Below are 18601 nucleotides of genomic sequence, written 5' to 3'. Positions count from 1 at the left end.
TTAACATCAAGACTTGGTTAAAATTTGGCACTCTACAAGAGTAGAAGTACAGAGAAATTCTGAGTTACCTTTATTGCATCTGCTGTTTCTCTCAATTATTAAAGAAATGGGCAGTCAGCATCAGTTGCCCTTCTTTAAACACTTACAGTGCCGTTGGCTTTTGGTTCCCAGAGGTTTGAATGCTTGAGCTGGAACACAGGATTCTACCTGCTGAACGCTCTTTGATCATATCTGCACGCGTTAAATGCTTTGCAAACTGAATAGAGAAACAGATTATCACTATCTGAATGCATCCAGATAGGGCTTTTTATCTGCCGTACTCCCCTTGCTAAATAGCAAATAAGAAAAGTAGCAGGGAAACCTTTCATCTGCTAAGAAAAGGAGAGAGGCAGAGCATTGGTGAGGTGATGTACCCAGCTGTATGAGGAGGCTTAAAATACAGAAAATGAGTTGTTACTTGAGCTATGTAGATCTATTGCAGAGCTTGCTTTCATAACGTTTTATCTATGCATTGAGTTCTAAAAGTACTAAATAATATCAGAGTTCTTTTTACTTGATGTGTCCTTGGTAAATCCTAATATGTTGCAGATTTTTTAAAAGCTGAGAAGGAAAACAGAAGACATGTAGTTGCAGGAATTAACTTAAAAGGGGCTAGTCTAAAGGTTGAAGTATAGAAAATAACATATACAGACTGTCTATATGTAACTCCTCTCTATTTCTCACCTGCATTTTCCTTGATTTGCCTGAGCTGTTCCTAGCATCTGTAGGATCCCTTTTTAAATTACTGTTTGAATGGCCCTAAAAGTACAGTGTCTGCTGTGGAAATGGTGATCCGTTATTTCAGAAAGCTCGTAGAGCTAAATTGCCTTGCAGAGTTAATTGTTGAAGACCATCTCTCCAGAGGGCACGTGTGCTACAAAGGGTCTCGGTTTTTCTCGTGGTTTGTTCTTCTGTAGTACTAGCAGTAAAGTCAGCTCTGACTCTCCGTCTTGTCTAGTTAAATAGAGTTAAAATGGTGGAAAAAGAAAAGGATGCCTTGGAAGCGGACAGGAATAAAGCCATTGAATTTCTTTGTTTGGAAAACAAAATGTTTAAAGAAAAGAATCACATCTGTCAATACTATATGTAAGTACTTCTCTAAAGTTTTGATTTGGCTTTAATGGGGTAGTGGTGGTGTTAAACTCTGCTTCCATATCTCTAATTAGAAATATTTTGCATTTCTTAACGGCCGTATCAGTCCTTCAAAATCGGCATGTGGAAAATAGAGACCATTTTCATACACACCTTTAAAAAACCCTACAACAACAACAAAAAGCCCCCAAAACACAACAACAAATAACGAAACCAAAAAACTGCTTGCCAGCTTTTTACAAAGTAAAGTAGTCTGGGAAATCAATCTCTTACAGCTTTACACTTAAATTGAGAAAATGGACCACTTAAAGACTATTTTCCGTCTGAAGTGTCTAAGTTGTTAGATTTCCTTGCTGTTTTGCATTAAATTGGCAAGGTTAGTCAATAATGGATATTAGGATTTAATACTTTACATAATCACTTTGTTACACTTAAGATTGGAATTATATATTCATTATGAATGTTATCTTTATGGAAAAAAAGTGGAGTTTTTGTTTTGGTTTGTTTTGGGTTTTTTTTCTAGCCATGACCTAAAGAAACGAATAAATGATATGGAAACGCAGAAAGAAAAAACTAATGAAGAAACAAAAGATGTTAATGAGAAAAGTAGTAAACTTGCAGATGAAATGAAAACCAAGAATAAAGCGTTAAAAGAACTTGAAAAGTAAGTACTTTAGGTATATACTCGTAAACTAAAAGTACTGTGTTTTATATGTTCTGTGTATGTGGCGTTAGCAGGATTTTCAGAAAAAGCTGTGGTAATTGTATTGCGGCGGGGGGGAAACACCTGAGAAAGCAGAAGTATACGATAGTTGCTTGGGAAGGTGATCAAACACAGGGAGCACAGCTGGGTTTTTCAGTAGTTCTGCCACCAAAAACTTAAATTATCTGGTGAGCAGAGTCACTTATATTATATCTAAACATTCCCTGGCATGGATTAAATGATCTTTTGCACAAAAATGAATTTTAAAAAATTCTCGTTGGTTTGATTTGGTTCTGCAGGTTGCTTCTGTTGGAGAAATCTGGGTTATATTCACAATTACAATAAGAAAAGGTCTGGTTTTTGATGGATTTTAAAATGCATACTTTTTTATATTGACTACAAAAAATAATTGGGAGTTTGTTTCAGGTTTTTAGATATACAACCATAATGTTTAGGTACGTGGATGTTAGGTATTTTTCTCTGGTTTCCTCATGAATCTCTTATGCATAAATTGTATTTCCCTAAAATTGATTTGTCTGGGTGCTAATCTGCAATCCAACTGCACTATTAACCTTCTTGTTCTCTGAGATCATGGTAAGTTATTTGTGAGAGGTGTGAATTATAAATTCTATCAAAGAAAAGATAAAATTTCTGAAAATGTGCTTAATATTGCTTTGTTAGTTGGTCTTTTTCTGATGAAACGTCACTTCCCTGAGGAAAATTCTGTGACTGTAGTAAGTATTGGATGTTGTTTTTCACAGAAACTGAGTAGTATTGGTTTAAATTCTGTATGCTTACTCATTAAGCTAAGCTCTACTGACATCATTTTTATAGGGTATGGAATAGAGTTTTCTTTCTTTTTTTTCCCTTTAGGAAACTCACTAAAATTACAAAGTTCATAGAGGAAAATAAAGAAAAATTCACTCAGTTGGATTTGCAGGATGTTAAAGTAAGGGAAAATCTAAAACATGCCAAAAGCAAGGCTAAAAAACTGGAGAAGCAACTTCAAAAGGACAAAGAAAAGGTAGTGTGAACTGCAACTTGATTTACTTAAAGAAATGTAGTTGGTTGCTCTAGATGAGAACATCTTTGTGCAGCTGGGATAAAATAGCAAAGGAATCCAACTGTACTTTGAGCAACAAAGGACATGGAAAAATATGTTTTAAATGTTCTTAATCAGATATTTTATGTCATTTAAATCAGCTAGGGATGTTGTTTGCAAATCACTTACTGAAGTAATGCATTATTCTCTGTTAAACTGTTGCTCTTTGCACATCTTACTACGGGAGACTGTGGCCAGCAGTACCAGGCTGTTCTCTGCCTAAAGGCAAAGTCAAAAGCTTTCCTGTTGCTTCTCAGGTCTGTTGGGAGGTCTCCTGGCTTGCAGAGCATCTCCTTATCATGTTTGTTGAGATTACAGGGATGTTGTGTGTTCTCACAACTACGACCTTTTCAAAACTTTTTTTTTCTGGTTCCCTAGTTAATTTAGTTAATTTAATGGATATATTTTACCAAGTTGGTTGTTGTCAGCTGTTACAGATCTTAAATCACTCTTGGGATCAAGAGTGGCCTTCTGGAAGTAGGAATTTAAGAATTAAGCCTTATTGTGATTCAAAGACTTGAGTTCTTACGCGTAAATCTGTGTTCTGTTACTGCTATGGCTTGCTTCTCTCCGGATGGGCTCCAGAACTGAACAAGCCTTGCAAATAAAATACAGGCCTCCTCCTGGAGCCACAGTGTATCATCCTACAAAACCATGTGAGCTTCATGAGGGCTTATGCTTCCTTCGACTTCCACATAGCGCTTGAAAGGCAGGGCTTAAAGATAAGGCAAAACTGTTTTGTTTCAGTGGGAGAGAAAATTAAAAATCTTTTCCTCGTGTAGGTAGAAGAACTGAAAAATGTACCTTCCAATAGTAAAAAAGCTATCAGCGAAGCAACATCTAAGAAAGAGCTTCTTGAAAAGACAAAAGAGAAAGAAGAAGAAAAACTCAAGCAGGTTATGGATAGCCTTAAGGAAGAAACACGAGGACTTCAGGAAGAAAAAGAGGTTTGAACTGTTTTGACTTACTATACTTACTGTGTTAACTGATGTATAGCTTTTACGCTTATGAATTAAACAATCACAAGATAGTTGTATAATGCTAGTTTATATGACAAATACACTGTTTCATGTGTTAGTTCAATGGAACCTAACTGGGAAATTAATTTTGAATTTCTAATCGGAACTAAATCGTTCTCATTAAGTTGTTTGCTTTTTGTAGTGAGCATGTGTCATCAAGTATATCATTCCCATATGTATATTAAATAATTCTACACTTCCATTATTTGGATACACTTTAACTTTCTCCTGTCAAAACGTTTAAGCCAGTATGTTTCTTAAATAAATAAACAGATTTTGAAATGGTATGTTCCAAGCCTTTCACACAGCTGTCATCTGTCTTTGAATTAATAGACAACTACTATAACACTTACTGTTGTTCATATTAGCTGTCCAGTCGCTAAACACCTGGAGGCTGGAAATTGATCCTGTAAATTTGGGGGATTATTTTCTGTACTTGAAAACATGGCTTCTCCATTTGATTTGTAATTTAGCACAATGTGTAGGGCTCCTCCCAACTTTAAATTGAGAAAATGATACAAAGCTGGTATAGAAATGTTCTAAGATAATTCCCTGGTGTTCTTTATAATTATGAAAAATGCCTTATTTAATTTCCATACAGTATATGTTAATAAATTAAGATATACTTGTTCTTCTAGATAACATAACTCTTTTCTGCTGACAGGAGAGCTAGTGCCCATTTCCTCCTCTTCTTTCATGCAGTGTGATTGATGTAATAAATGCCACAGTTGCCTGGTTTTAGTTTTAACATTGTCCATTTTTGCAGAGCAAAGAGAAAGAGCTTATGGAGTTCAGTAAAGCAGTGAATGAAGCACGTTCAAAGATGGATGTAGCCCAGTCAGAGCTTGATATCTATCTTAGCCGCCATAATACCGCTGTGTCTCAGTTAAATCAGGCAAAGGAGGTTCTGATGACTACTTCAGAAACCCTTAAAGAAAGGAAAGCTGCTATCAAAGATATAGATATAAAATTACCCCAAGCTGAACAGGAATTAAAGGAGGTGAGACTTAACTTTCATATATAATTTCTTTGAGTTATAACACAATGTTGCAACACACAACCTAAAGTTCCACTCTTTGTTTTAGCCGTAATCGTGGTGAAAAGAAATAAAAAACTGCCTCCAATAAAATAACATTTAAAAACTGTATTCTAGTACTCAGTTAACCAGTGAAGTAAGCATTTGATTTCAGACTTACTTTGGGTTAAGCAAATGTTAACATTAAGCACTGAAAATTAAATCCTATATATATCCCTGCAAGGGAATCAGTTTAAATATCGTAATGAGATATGTTAAAATCAATAAACTACTATCTTTCTGAGCCTTCTTTGAATTTCACTTCTTGTTCCTCTCTCATTTCCCAAAGAAAAGAAAAGAAAAATCCCACTACCTTGTCCTAAGCCTGATTCATGAATTCATAAGCCGTTGTATTTGTATCAAAGCGTACTCAATACTAGCTGAAGTGTATCCAAACACCTGCCTTTCTTCTGGTAAACGTTTGCTATTCTGCTTTTCAGTGGCTGGTTCATTGCCTACACAATCATGAATTCTAAGACTCCCTGAATGCAGTCATTTTTGTGAGGCTAAGATGATGTCTTTCTTTTAACCACTAGAAAGAGAACAAGCTTGAGAAGCTGGAAAGAGAAGAATCAGGTGCTAAGAATCTTGTTCGAAATCTGCGTCAAAAAGTAGAAGAAGCCAAAAGTTCCTTAGCACTAAGTCGCAGTCGGGGAAAAGTGCTTGAGGCTCTGCTTCAGCAGAAGAAATCCGGGAATATTCGTGGATTATATGGAAGACTGGTAAATTTTAAAAGGCTATTATACTTTTAGTCTTAAACTTCATAGGAACAGAGTGGTGTTTCTGTAATTGAGTGAAAGGTAGAATTCCTCGCTTCCCTGGTGCTGTTAATTTAGACAGCAGAGTTGCAAATCCTGTGGACTTGCTATAAATTAAAAAAAGGATTGTTGAGGTTCCTTTGCTCAGCACTAAGGCAGTGTCTATGAGAAAGCTTTATATTTTTGGTAGGCTGATCTTTAAGCTAAGTCAGTTAGCTGCAGTCTCTGTAGGAATATGCTCAAGCCGAGGATACTAAAAATGGCTTGTAACCTGTCCATGCTTTGGTCCTGCCTGTGCTTCTGTGTTGGGCTACGACTGACAGCTGTAGTGATTCTGATTCCTTTGAACATTGGGAACACGTATGCTGGAGAAGTACAGTGGAGTAGTGGTTTTTGCATTCTGGTGTCACAGAATGTAGAATCAATTGGTAACCACACAGTTGGTAGAATTGCCATGAAACTTAAAAAAACATCTTACAACCTCTGTGTAACTTAATGTGGAACTCTACAATTTTTATTTTTTTTTCCAAAATGTACATAATTTGGTGATCTCTCTGCTGTTTGTTTCCTCTTGTTTTACTTGCATACACGTCAAATCAAAAAGAGCAATATTGTTGTTTCAGAAGACCAAGGAAAGCTATGTCATAGCAAAATGTTGAGTGTTGTCAGTTCTTTCCAAGCAGTGTTGATTTACAGTTCTGAAAATTTGCAGCTGAGGTAGAGTTCTTCTTTCCTTTTTTTTTTAACTAGCACCAAACAATACATGCATATCTGTGTAAATGTAAAACTGCTTTTTTGTGTTCTGCAATTTTCTCTTTTTTTCTCCACCTGCTCATCTAAGGAGAAGTCTCTCTGCTTCAGAAAACTCAGTTTGTTTAGTGTATGTATATTTAAAAAGCGTGTGTATAGATTTATTAAAAAAGGATATACTTCAAACAGTAGCAGACCACTGTCCGGTACAGCTGGCATGTATTTTGTCTCATGCTCTGTTATCACTTGCCACAGAGAGGAGTGTGAGGTTAATCTGTTCTTGGATAACTCGCAGTTGGCTGTGCATGCTGTTTTTATCTGCAGATACACAAGAGTTTTTCAAAGACGATGAATACCCCTGTACCCATTTTTCAGATCAGTACAGGACAGCATGCAGAAATACGACGTGCTCGGTCCTTCCCAGCCAACCAATGGTAGCACCATACACAGAACACATTAAATTATTCTGTTAGGCCAGACTGCCTCACTAAAATGCTGGCATATAAAATTTAACATTTGTCTCCAGAAAATAAATTAATGCTACCACATTGCTCTACCAGAAGCACTGCTTTTGAGGCTCTAAGTATATTGTTTTCTACTATGGAAGCAAGTACATTAGAAATACATACATAGCAGTGTGCAGGAGAAGACAGGTGTGGTATTAGAATTTGTAAAATAATTAAGGTTTAAGTTCTTTCACAGAAAATCATTTTATAATTTGTTTTCATCTCGTTTCACTTTGTGTAAAGTTTTGTCACTTATTTCTTAATACCAAGACAAAACGTTGATGCCAAGCTAATCAGCGTACTTCTGCCTCCCCCCCTCAATTATTAGGGAGACTTGGGAGCTATCAATGAAAAGTACGATGTTGCTATTTCGTCCTCTTGCGGTGCCTTAGACAACATTGTTGTCGATACAATTGATACTGCACAGGAGTGTGTGAATTTCTTAAAGGCAAGAGGAATTGGAGTTGCCACATTTATAGCCCTGGACAAAGTAAGTACTAGCACTTTGGCAAAACAAATTGTTGATTTACCCTAATGTGCACAGTATTAATACTGTATATGTACAATGTATTAATATGCATGTGTATAAATATGTATTATATATGTTAATATATTGCAATGTATATGTATTAATACAGGTAAAGCTAAAATATGTTTTAATAGGCTGTTGGTACCTTAGAATATTCTGTTAGCAATGACAATGTTTACTTACAGAGAATTACAAGGCTTTTTAGATACCTGTATGTGTGCAACAAATGTTTGGAGTGTCTTTTGTATTTTTATATTTAGATTTTTGTAACGAATTAGCAAGCTTCGTAATCCAAGTAATCTAGTAACTGTAAACTATGAAAACTATGAAAGAGAACAATCAGTTGTCAGTGAGTTTTTAATTCTACTGGAAGTAAGTAGAGATCCCCAAGGAAGGACGTTTTACTGTTAATTGCAGTATGATTGCATTTGCTTTAAAGCCTTAACATACCTTAGAATAATGAAATGACCTCCTAATTTACCCTAAGGGATCTCTCATTCATTTATTTACTTTTTTGATGTAGATGGCTGTATGGGAAAAAAAAATTCAAAAAATCCCAACTCCTGAAAATACTCCTCGGTTGTTTGATCTGGTGAAAGTAGAAGACGAAAAGGTTCGCCTGGCTTTTTACTTCGCATTGCGTGATACCCTGGTAGCTAATAACTTGGATGAAGCCACCAGAGTAGCATTCCAAAAAGATAAAAGATGGAGGGTGGTAACACTGCAAGGACAAATCATTGAACAGTCAGGTATTTAAGTGCAAACTTACAGTTATATTTTAAGCACTTTATAGATGATATCTAAGCACAACTAGCTCTCTAACTTCTTTTCGTCTCTTTTACTTTAGGAACAATGACTGGTGGTGGGGGTAAAATAATGAAGGGCAGAATGGGTTCCTCCGTCGTAGTGGATGTTTCAGAAGAAGAGGTTAGTACATAATCTTAATTAAAAGTGGAATTTTGTCAAAGTTCCTTATATTTTGGCAGTTCATGCGTACATGTGCTATGTCCTATTAAATCGGCATGAGTAGTTAACAATCTGTGATGCAAGATACATTAACAGTGATTTAAAGTTCACGAGGTTAGCATAGGTTGTATTGCTCTTAAGTGCATTTGTTCACAGCCCAGCTATCACATGCCTGTTATTTAATTTTTAGTCTCATAGTGCTGCCTTTGATAGCTTGGAAACTGACTGAAGGTAGGGATGAGAACATGGAAGATACTGATCATGAGGAACCATTTTGCTGCAGAGCAGTACACAGAAACCTCTCAGCAGCACGAGACGACAGGTTTGGTCCTTCGTTTTATGTCCTTGTAAGATTTGTCCAGGGAGTGGCAGAGCTTTCCTTCAAATTTATATTTCAAGAGTGTTTTGGAATATCAAGATACAGCTTGGTTTTTCTTCTGAATTCCTTTAGGGTTTAGTTTGTAGTTTTATTTAATGTGGATGAAACTGTAGCCTGTGTCCTTCTTGCCTAGTATCTGCTGATCAACTTAACTGAGATCAAACATCACAGTGCCAATACCTCCTCAAGAAGACGAGCTCCCCGGTGTAACTGTCCTGTAAACCACGGCTCCTGACATCAGTCCTCTCTCTACAGGAGAACGAACTTTTGCTCTTTAGGAATGAGAGCTATAAGCCAACACAAGGGTTGAATATTCACTTACCACTAAGGACACAGAAACAGTAGTTAGTATTTTTTAGGTGAAAATACTCTCAAATTTGAGAACTTGAAAGTAAAATTCAACTCTAAGGTTCTCTCTATCTGATTTATCTGGTGGAAGAGATAACCATGTTGCCACCTTTGCTGTAAGTGCTGATGTTTCTGCACTTTTTGGTTTTATCAGAGAGGTCAAAATATATATCTGGTCTTCTCTCATCTGTCTTCTGTATTTGCACCTTCACTCAGCTGGAAAACAGGATTGCATCGGGCAAGAAAAGATAAAATTCTGCAAACCCTGGAGAGTTTGAAATACAACTCTTTTTTGTCAAGCCTATTCAGATAATGCTGTCCTTGTAGAGAACTAACGAACTAACCTCATGGGCAGTGTTATTGCCCTAGCCTTGTAAAGGGTCAATAAATATATAAGGCAGCTCATATTTAGATCTTACTAATAAGGGACTTTGCTATTTCTTGTCTTCACACTTCAGATTTCTTCATTGTTTGTTCTCTCCAAGAGACAGGCTTATGTACTGTTTTCTGTTTGGCCCATGAAAGATACTGTGGCACTCGATAAAGATCAGCAGCTATAACTTGATTTCTCCATTTTCAAGAGTTTTGGCTGTGTACCTGTCTAGGATAGTGGACAACTGCAGGCAGAACAAGTATATTCATATCCGCGCCTGTTAAGACAATTCTCTATATGTAAAAACAGAAAATGGGCTGCAATCTGAAATGTATCCTTATTCCTTCTGCTCTTGAAGGTGAATTGCAAGACTTGGTCACTTGGCCAGTTACTGTGTGCAAAAGCTTGTCTTCCTAACAGCAGATTACCACAGAAACCAACGAGCGTCAGATCTTAACTATAGTAAAAATTGCTTCTAGCTTCTGCTTGTGTGTTTTTTTGGTTTTTGCCTTCACTACTCTGACTTAAGCCTTTCAAGCTTAATCTAGTTTTATGTCCTTAAAACAATTCTCCATTACGGGCTATTTTGACAGGGATTCTTCACCTTACTTTTTCTTATGCTCTTGTTTTTCACTATTACAACTGATCTTCTCAGCAGTCAGCCTCCATATTCTGTCCTGCTGCAGCAAATTGTCAAGTTTTCACTCTGCTTTTTTCTTGTGTTTTAAGAAATCGTAGCCTGTCAAGCACATGAATGAGATCTTGCTTTGTTTTATGGTGGTGACACTAGGCAAATGATCATATCTCATTTTTGTGTAGGTCAATAAAATGGAATCTCAACTGCAGAAGGATTCTAAAAGAGCAGTACAATATGAAGAAGAGAAATTACAACTTGAAGAAGCCATAAGAAAACTGCAACAAGATGTTCGGGAAATGAGAAATACTTTAGAAAAGTATACAGCAAGTATCCAGGTGAGCAAGTTTATTATTGAGGCAATATCTGGCTTCTCTGTGAATGTGCAGGGGGACAACTTCTCAGCCTCAGCTTAACATAGTCCTTGTAGTATCAAGGATCTTTTTTAAAGTACAGAATTCTAACACAGTTGTGTTTTCTGTAGAGTTTATCTGAACAAGAAATTCATCTAAAAACTCAAGTTAAGGAACTTGAAGCAAACGTAATTGCTGCTGCTCCAGACAAAACCAAACAGAAGGAACTGGAAAAAATCCTTAATGGTTATAAGAAAGGTACATTTTGTGGATTATAGATAAAAATTGTAGTCATCTTCTTTTACTAATACAGGAATGAATGGTTATGGCTTTGTTCTTTCAGATTACCAGTGCAGTATCTTATCTTGGTTTGGAATCTCTTTTCTTCTAAGGCAGGGATAAAAGGTGCTTCTAGAGATTAGAGAGTGAAACCCCTTTTTCTGCAATTGCTCTAGTTCGTGTTTCAGTCAAGCTAAAGTAAACAGTTTTAGTGGTTTTTTGGGGTTTTTTTTGTTAGATTTTTATGGCTGTATTACATACAGATTCATAGGGAAACTTAGTGTAATTAGGGGTAAGAATTGTTAATGTGGAGGGTAATGATATTGAAGTCAAGTAAAGGCTTTTGTTGTGCTCTAACTGAACCATTACATGACTCTGTAAAATGAATACCCCGTATTCTGTTGTGGGCACACTGTACCCCCGTTCTTTTTGGGCAAGATGTTTCCACTGAGAACTTGAATAACAGTTTCTCTGAAGTGATTGGTAGCTTAGTAAAGTAAACCTTGACTTCTTCTTTGTATTTCTTGCTCAGGGAATAATACCAGCACAGTAAAACAAAATTCCCTTCCCCCACAGTTCTGCTTGCATAGCATTTTAGGAAAGAGAATACTACTATGGATTCCCCTGGTGCCTCTTTGAACAGTATAGCATCAAGAGAGTATGAATGCTTTACTTCCTCAGTCGTGCTAAGGTTTGATGTTATAAATATCTTCACTAACACTTCTACTGAATAATGGAGAGACACAACCCTGTGGTCTCCTCTGGAGAGATGACTGCCTTCCACCTTTCAAGTCTCTGCTTTACCCCTTCTGTTCCCAAAGGGAAATTATAAATCTGTAGCAAACGTCCTGTGGGCTTTTGTTTGTTTTGCCCTTAGAATACTAAGGTGCGACGTTCAATTTTTCAAAGCTGTTCAACTAATTAAGATGGTTTTGTTGAATTTTAAGTATACGCTAAAGAAACTTACCTCCATTGAAGGTAGAGCAGGCTATCTTGTTATTCAGCATGTGTAGTAACTCCACAGTAACACCAGCTACTGAGCAAGTTAGTGGCCAGTTCTTACAATTTAACCCCTTTGAGCATCTTCCCATTAAATAACTGCAAAGAATGTGCTTGGAATAGCTTCTATCTCATGTATTTAGGTACTCTATATACATTAAGTAATCTAATTACCATTTTTCGTGGTTTACACCAAAAAAGCTTTGATAGTATAGTAGCGTCAGAAAGATGTGGGTGGTATTTTTCTTTTTGCCACAGTAAAAAGACCAAACAACATTTTTCACAGCAGCAAGAACATTTCTCAATCTAGTAATACAGCAGAGCTTTTTATCACTTAAATCTTGATGCATTGCAGCAGTCCAGTGTTCCTAGGGACAGCATAATGACCTTAACTCCATTCTGTTTATTGACAGATTATGATTGCGTTGCTGAGAAAGCTGGTAAAATAGAAAATGAAGTTAAACGATTACATAACCTCATAATTGAGATCAATAATCATAAACTTAAAGCACAGCAAGACAAACTTGATAAGATCAACAAAGAAATAGATGAATGTACCTCAACTATTACTAAAGCCCAAGTGGCAGTCAAGACTGCGGACAGGTACAGTAGACATCAATGTGCTCAACAGTAAAGCTTTAGGCTGTCATTGCATATTGCTGCAATGCACGTTGGATTACAGCTGGACCTTTCCACGGGGGATTTGTCAGGCTGGAGGAGATGGTTTTCACCTCTTCATGGCCAGAAGAAAACTGAAAGGAGAAGGTCATAACCTTTTTCTCTACACTGCTTTACCTCAAACTGAGACTGGTTCTTAGCTAAGAACCATAACCTTTATTAGTGTGCTTTACAGGCGAAGGATCGGAGACCTAGAAAGCTTAGTGAAACCTGACCGAGGAGAGTCACGTCAGCCTTCAAAGACCTGTATCTGCTGGCATCACTGCCTGCAGGACATTTGCTTGTTTTAAGTAGCCTCCATAGCTAAAAATCCCTTGATCTTAAAATCTTAGTTTTCAGTTACATGTCTAATACTAAATGTTGCTTGTGTTGAGGAGGTAAAGGGAAATAAAATTTTTTCTTGTTTCTAACAGGCAGTTTAAAAGTCACATTTAATTTTTCTGCTAATATTTGCCTATCACTAAAATGCAACATTTCAGGATAAAGATTTAAAATAGCACTTAATTGCCATGTGGTGCTGAAGTTCCAATCTGAAGGGACTAATTTTATTATGAGGCATGTCAGGAAATAAAATGTGATCTATTCTTTATGTTAGCTTAACAATACATAATGAATACTCAGAACAAATGTCAAAACTGTCTCTGAAAGAACAAATTAAGTTATTTAATGAGGCCTGTCTGCTATATGTTTAAGGAAGACAGCTTTGTTTTACCTGGATATCTCAGGAGTGTGAGAGTTCATGCATAAATAAGCACTTCCTATTTGCTTGTCAATAGCTATTGAACAATCTTGGCAAGTAAGATTGTGTTTGTAGATTATCTTACATCATATTTGCGCTCATGTGAGATATACAAACATCTTGGTACCCATGCAGAAACCTGAAAAAATCTGAAGAGTCTGTTCTTCGCACGGAGAAGGAAATTGAAGATAATGAGAAAGAAATTAAAGGCTTGACAGAAGAGCTGACTACGTTAGAAGAGAAAGCTACCGAGGTTATAAATGACTGCAGGCAAGCTGAAGTAAGTGTTGTGTTAATTTACTGTATTTCTTCATAGAGGATCCAGTCCGTGAAATAAATTTTAGATAATAGTTGTTGTGCCAGAGTTGTCCTAATCGCTGATGTCTGTTAGCCTTCATCCTTAGACATTCCAGACAGGCCTAGCAAGGGGTTGCATTAGCTGATAGTACCTTCATTTATTTCAAAAAACAAAAGCAAACAAAAAAACCCAAACAAACCAAGCAAACCAAACCAAACCCCAACACAAAACAACCAACACCCCCTGCCCCCACCTTGCCATTTAAGCCTCAGACTTGACAATGCTGGTCTAAAGTATCTTTTTTTCTAAGTTACTTTACTACTCATCCTCCAAAAATTCACACGGGGATAAAATGGCAAAGAATGTTCTTTTCTGTATCCCGCAATCTATTGTGTGCGTTCATACAAAATTAATAATTTTGTTTAATCATTAATGAAAGTTGACCTTTAAATACAGATGCTGGGGGGGAAAATTAGGCTAGAAGGGTCCTAGTAAGCAGTCTGGTCTTCAGGTAAAATCAGGATGGTGAGTTTTATCCTTATTATATCCTAGTTATATCCTTCCATTCTTACGCAGGTTTTGTTGTACAGCTGCAGAGTGGCATTCCACAATGGTCAGGGAATGGGAACGGTGTATTTTTTTTTTATACTTACCTGGAAATATATCTTGACCCAATTTTCTGAAGCTAAGAAAAAACTTAAACCACGTTTCCCCAAAGAAATTATTGGTTTTAAAACTTGCTTAAAACCAGATTTTTTCCAGTTATGTGGGACTTTATTTTCCCATCTAGATTTATGTAGAAAGGAGAGTGAAAACAACTAGGACAGCTGCAATTCTTGAACATAAAGCTGTTCAATCAAGACTGCCCATGCCTAAAACTGCCCTTTAGCTAAAAACATCCGAGTGTAGGACTCATTTAATCCAGATCTGGAATGAAAATCTAAACTGCAGCATTGTCCTGGTTTTGGCTGGGATAGAGTTAAGTTTCTTCGCAGTAGCTGGTACAGTGCTGTGGTTTGGATTTAGGATGAGAATAATGTTGATAACGCACTGATATTTTAGTTGTTGCTAAGTAGTGCTTACATTAAATCAAGGACTTTTCAGCTTCCCATGCTCTGCCCGGTGCACAAGCAGCTGGGGGGAGCACAGCCAGGACAGCTGGCCCAGGCTGGCCAAAGGGCTATGCCATACCGTATGGCGTCATGGCCAGTATAGAAACTGGGGGGAGCTGGCCAGGGGGCAGCGATCGCTGCTTGGGAACGGGCTGGGCATCAGTTGGCGGGTGGTGAGCAATTGCATTGTGCATCACTTGTTTTGTTACATCATCATCATCATCATCATCATCATCATCATCATCATCATTATTATTATAATATTAAACTGTTCTTATCTCAACCCACGCGTTTTCTCAGTTTTGCCCTTCCGATTCTCTCCCCCATCCGCCAGGGGCAGGGAGTGAGCGAGCAGCTGGGTGGTGCTCAGTCGCCGGCTGGGGTTAAACCACAACAGGGATATTTTCAGTCATTCCAAGATTCAGGGACCTGGTTAATCTTAATACAAGAATATGTATTTGTTTACATCAGTACTTAGGATTATGGAGAGCTCCGTGAATAATGTAGTGAAAACAAATCTATAACCTGAGAAATTGGTAACATTTTTTGTAGGCAACTAATTAATGCACTTTTTTGGTCATTTCTCTTTAGGAAGCACTGCCAGCAGCTCAGGAGGAGCATCGCAGTTTACTCCAGGAGATTAAAACTATTCAAGATGATGAACATGCACTTCAAAAGGAAGCTCTTAATATTAAGCTGAAAATCGAACAAATCGATAGTCATATTTCTGCACACCAGTCAAAGATTAAATACTGGCAGAAAGAGGTAGGAAAATTGTTAATTCCTAAAACTAATTAAATTTAGTTCCTAAAACTTGAACTATAAGATCTCAAAAGATGAATACATTAACATGTAGTTAGAAGACAGATAATTTGGGAGAAAATTCATATTCAGCTCAGTTTATTGGTGTTTATGCTACAAAAAGCAACTCTAAAAAATATGACCTTTCAGTCTTTCATGTTCTGGTTTACACACAAGGTTATGGACGGGTTATGTATTACAGCCAGTTCTGCACGGAACCCTGACTTTTTCTGGCCCAGAGGTTAGTTGAGCGCAGAGTCAACGAGAGGCAATGCTGGGGGTTGGCCTTGCTTTGCTTTTCCTGGTTTATGGAAACTGCAAAAATCAGGTGTGTGTGCCCGGGGAGGCACGTTCAGAGAAAAGGCCAGTTTAGGTCCCTGGAGCTCACGAAGTTAGGGTATATGTCCTTTCTACTTCATATTTCAGTCTTTAGTAGAGGTAGGGATCTAGACCAGCAGGCGATCTTGCAGTGCAGGGTGCCCTTTGTACCCTCGGTAATTTGAGGCTAATGAGGGCAGCTACCCAGCAAGCAAAGCTGCTGTCAGAAACTTTTCAGTCTTGAACACACAAAGTATTTAGTGATTAAAGGCCTATGGTATCAGTAGAGGTGACTTCCTTGTTATCTGCTACTGCTCCTGTTACAGAGCAATCTCCTTTGTAAGAATGATGTATATAATTTTCAGGAACAGAATAATAGGATAAAAGGATATTTGTTGTCTTTTTTCGTCTTATTTTTAAAGGGAATTATGTGAAGAATTTTCGAATGTTTTGAGATTGGAAGCTTCAGTATGTACTAATACAGAAAATGTTTATTTTGGAAACACGCTCATGTGATAACTAATGTGATCTTTAAAGATTTCTAGTAACTGGTTTTGAATTCTAGATATCGAAGTTATCACTGCACCCCATAGACGATAAGCCACCTGAAGAACTTCCAGTACTAAGTCAAGAAGAGCTCGAGGCTATCAAGGATCCAGACGTTATCACCAATCAGATAGCTCTCCTGGAGGCCCAGTGTCACGAAATGAAACCCAACCTTGGTGCTATTGCAGAATATAAGAAGAAGGTAAGCTTCATTACTATCGTGCAGTAATAGGACTCCTCTTTTTGATACTGCATTGCCTGTTACTGCCATAGCACGGTCCACCGCTCGACTAAGGTAAGCATTGCCTATACAGCCGCACCGTTTTCCACTACTCGAATCTGTACAGAATTCGTGTTGTTGCTTCTGAAGCACGGAGGTAACCTTCCAATCATGCATTCTTCTTCAGGCGACTGCTCAAATGGAGCCTGCGCTGGAAACGCGTGCAAAAATGTACTCTTTATCTAGGTGACAAAAGAAAATATCTCCTCTATGGCCATACCAGGGAAAGGTGGTCCTCCTCTTCTTCGGTTCCCTTCTGTTGGAAACTGAAATGGAGCCCTTGAATTTTCCCTTTCTTCTCCGCAGGCTGCGCTGTGGCTCGCATCCTGACTGTTTGTTAGCTCCTATTTAGCCAAGCGTGAAAGTTGTATCTGGGAGCTTACCAATACCTTTTAGATTTGATACCCTCGATGGCAGGTGAAGACAACTTTCTCTTGTGAAAGTTTGTTTATTTACAGTCAACTAGTCTCAACAGTCTAGACAGATACACAACAACGCTAGGATTTTTTTCTCCTCACAGTCCTCACTTCAGTAATATTGGAGTATTCAACAGATTAAATATTTTAATTTATTTTATTTTAACATGGGTTTTCCAGCATAGCGAGATCAGCAGCACAGAGCATAGAGATGAGAAAAAAGAGATGGTTTGGTTTTGTTCTTCTGTTTCAAGGCTGTTAGCCATTCTGGGAAAAATGATTTTTTCAAATAGTAGGAAAAATGGTTTAAATTCTAAATGAAGGAGACAGCTTGTTTAACTGCACTTTTGGTTTTTTTCCACAGGAAGAGCTCTACTTGAAACGTGTGGCTGAATTAGATGACATTACCAATGAGAGAGACAACTTCAGACAAGCTTTTGAAGATCTCAGGAAACAAAGGCTAAATGAATTCATGGCAGGATTTAATGTAATAACAAATAAGCTGAAGGAAAACTACCAGATGCTTACTCTGGGAGGGGATGCTGAATTAGAACTTGTGGACAGTCTGGATCCCTTCTCCGAGGGAATCACGTTTAGGTTTGTCAAAATACTTTGTATTATTGCTCTAATTCTTAATTGTTGTATTCCTTTTTTCAACCTGCTTTTTAAGTAAATTTTCATTGATCATCGGCTAACCAAGACAGCCCTCCCTCTTGGCAAGTACTGGCAAGACACTGACAGAAGCCACAACTTTTTGTTACCCAATGCTAAAGAGATTCATTTCTCCTGGAGAAAAAAAAAAAAAAATAACTAACAGCCTTTAGAAAGCTTTGAGTTTGCTGAAGGTTTCTCGGGGTCTCTTCGTTCCCAGGTCATTTCATTCTGCCCAGGGAATCGTCGGTCGCATTGGTAACTGGAGATTGTTCTGTCATAAATGGCCCTAAGAGTATATTCATTACTTAAGAGTAGAATAGCACTTTTGAAAGATAATTAAATAGCAGTTCTTAAGTGTTACAGTTCCTACAGAGAAGAGCTGAGTGTTACAGTAGTTTGAGTTCAGGCAAACATCAGCTGACCGTGTAGCTGTGCATGCACCCAGGGAGCTGCTCCTCGGTGACCAGAAGTCATCCAGTTCGCTCCTCTCAGCTGGGGAGGACTGAGAGCGTCAAGGAGCTCATCCGCCGTTTTAGTTGAGCTTCTTTGTGTCTGTGTCTGCCAAGGATTCCCTCCTGTCTCGTGACTTGCGTTTCACCACAACGTATTTATTTTCATCACGACAGAAATAAATTACAGACTCCAATTTCTTTCAGTGTTCGGCCTCCGAAGAAAAGTTGGAAGAAGATATTTAACTTATCCGGAGGAGAGAAGACTCTTAGTTCACTGGCTCTAGTTTTTGCTCTTCATCATTACAAGCCAACGCCACTTTATTTTATGGATGAGATTGATGCGGCACTTGACTTCAAAAATGTATCTATTGTAGCGTTTTACATCTATGTAAGTATTTGATGG

General features: G+C 37.7%; 1 protein-coding gene across 4 annotated transcripts in view; it reads left to right on the top strand.

The window, feature by feature from the left end:
• Nucleotides 1–18601, top strand: part of SMC4 (structural maintenance of chromosomes 4) — a 40912-nt gene that overhangs the window by 20384 nt on the left and 1927 nt on the right. For 3 of the 4 annotated variants that reach the window (XM_082319675.1, XM_082319673.1, XM_082319674.1), the window contains exons 7-23: nucleotides 998–1125; nucleotides 1655–1795; nucleotides 2708–2858; nucleotides 3719–3883; nucleotides 4722–4955; nucleotides 5567–5752; nucleotides 7373–7534; nucleotides 8097–8322; nucleotides 8421–8500; nucleotides 10459–10611; nucleotides 10758–10884; nucleotides 12318–12507; nucleotides 13457–13601; nucleotides 15323–15496; nucleotides 16416–16598; nucleotides 17457–17689; nucleotides 18403–18586. In XM_082319675.1, the coding sequence (XP_082175801.1) occupies nucleotides 998–1125; nucleotides 1655–1795; nucleotides 2708–2858; nucleotides 3719–3883; nucleotides 4722–4955; nucleotides 5567–5752; nucleotides 7373–7534; nucleotides 8097–8322; nucleotides 8421–8500; nucleotides 10459–10611; nucleotides 10758–10884; nucleotides 12318–12507; nucleotides 13457–13601; nucleotides 15323–15496; nucleotides 16416–16598; nucleotides 17457–17689; nucleotides 18403–18586 (2862 nt within the window). Of the gene's footprint in view, nucleotides 1–997; nucleotides 1126–1654; nucleotides 1796–2707; nucleotides 2859–3718; nucleotides 3884–4721; nucleotides 4956–5566; nucleotides 5753–7372; nucleotides 7535–8096; nucleotides 8323–8420; nucleotides 8501–10458; nucleotides 10612–10757; nucleotides 10885–12317; nucleotides 12508–13456; nucleotides 13602–15322; nucleotides 15497–16415; nucleotides 16599–17456; nucleotides 17690–18402; nucleotides 18587–18601 lie in introns of those variants that run through there. The other variant, XM_082319676.1, reaches the window with a different exon arrangement.

The sequence above is a fragment of the Platalea leucorodia genome, assembly GCF_965183815.1.
Source record: "Platalea leucorodia genome assembly, chromosome: 8".
Classification (NCBI taxonomy): domain Eukaryota; kingdom Metazoa; phylum Chordata; class Aves; order Pelecaniformes; family Threskiornithidae; genus Platalea; species Platalea leucorodia.
This window is presented reverse-complemented; position numbering and strand designations above follow the sequence as displayed.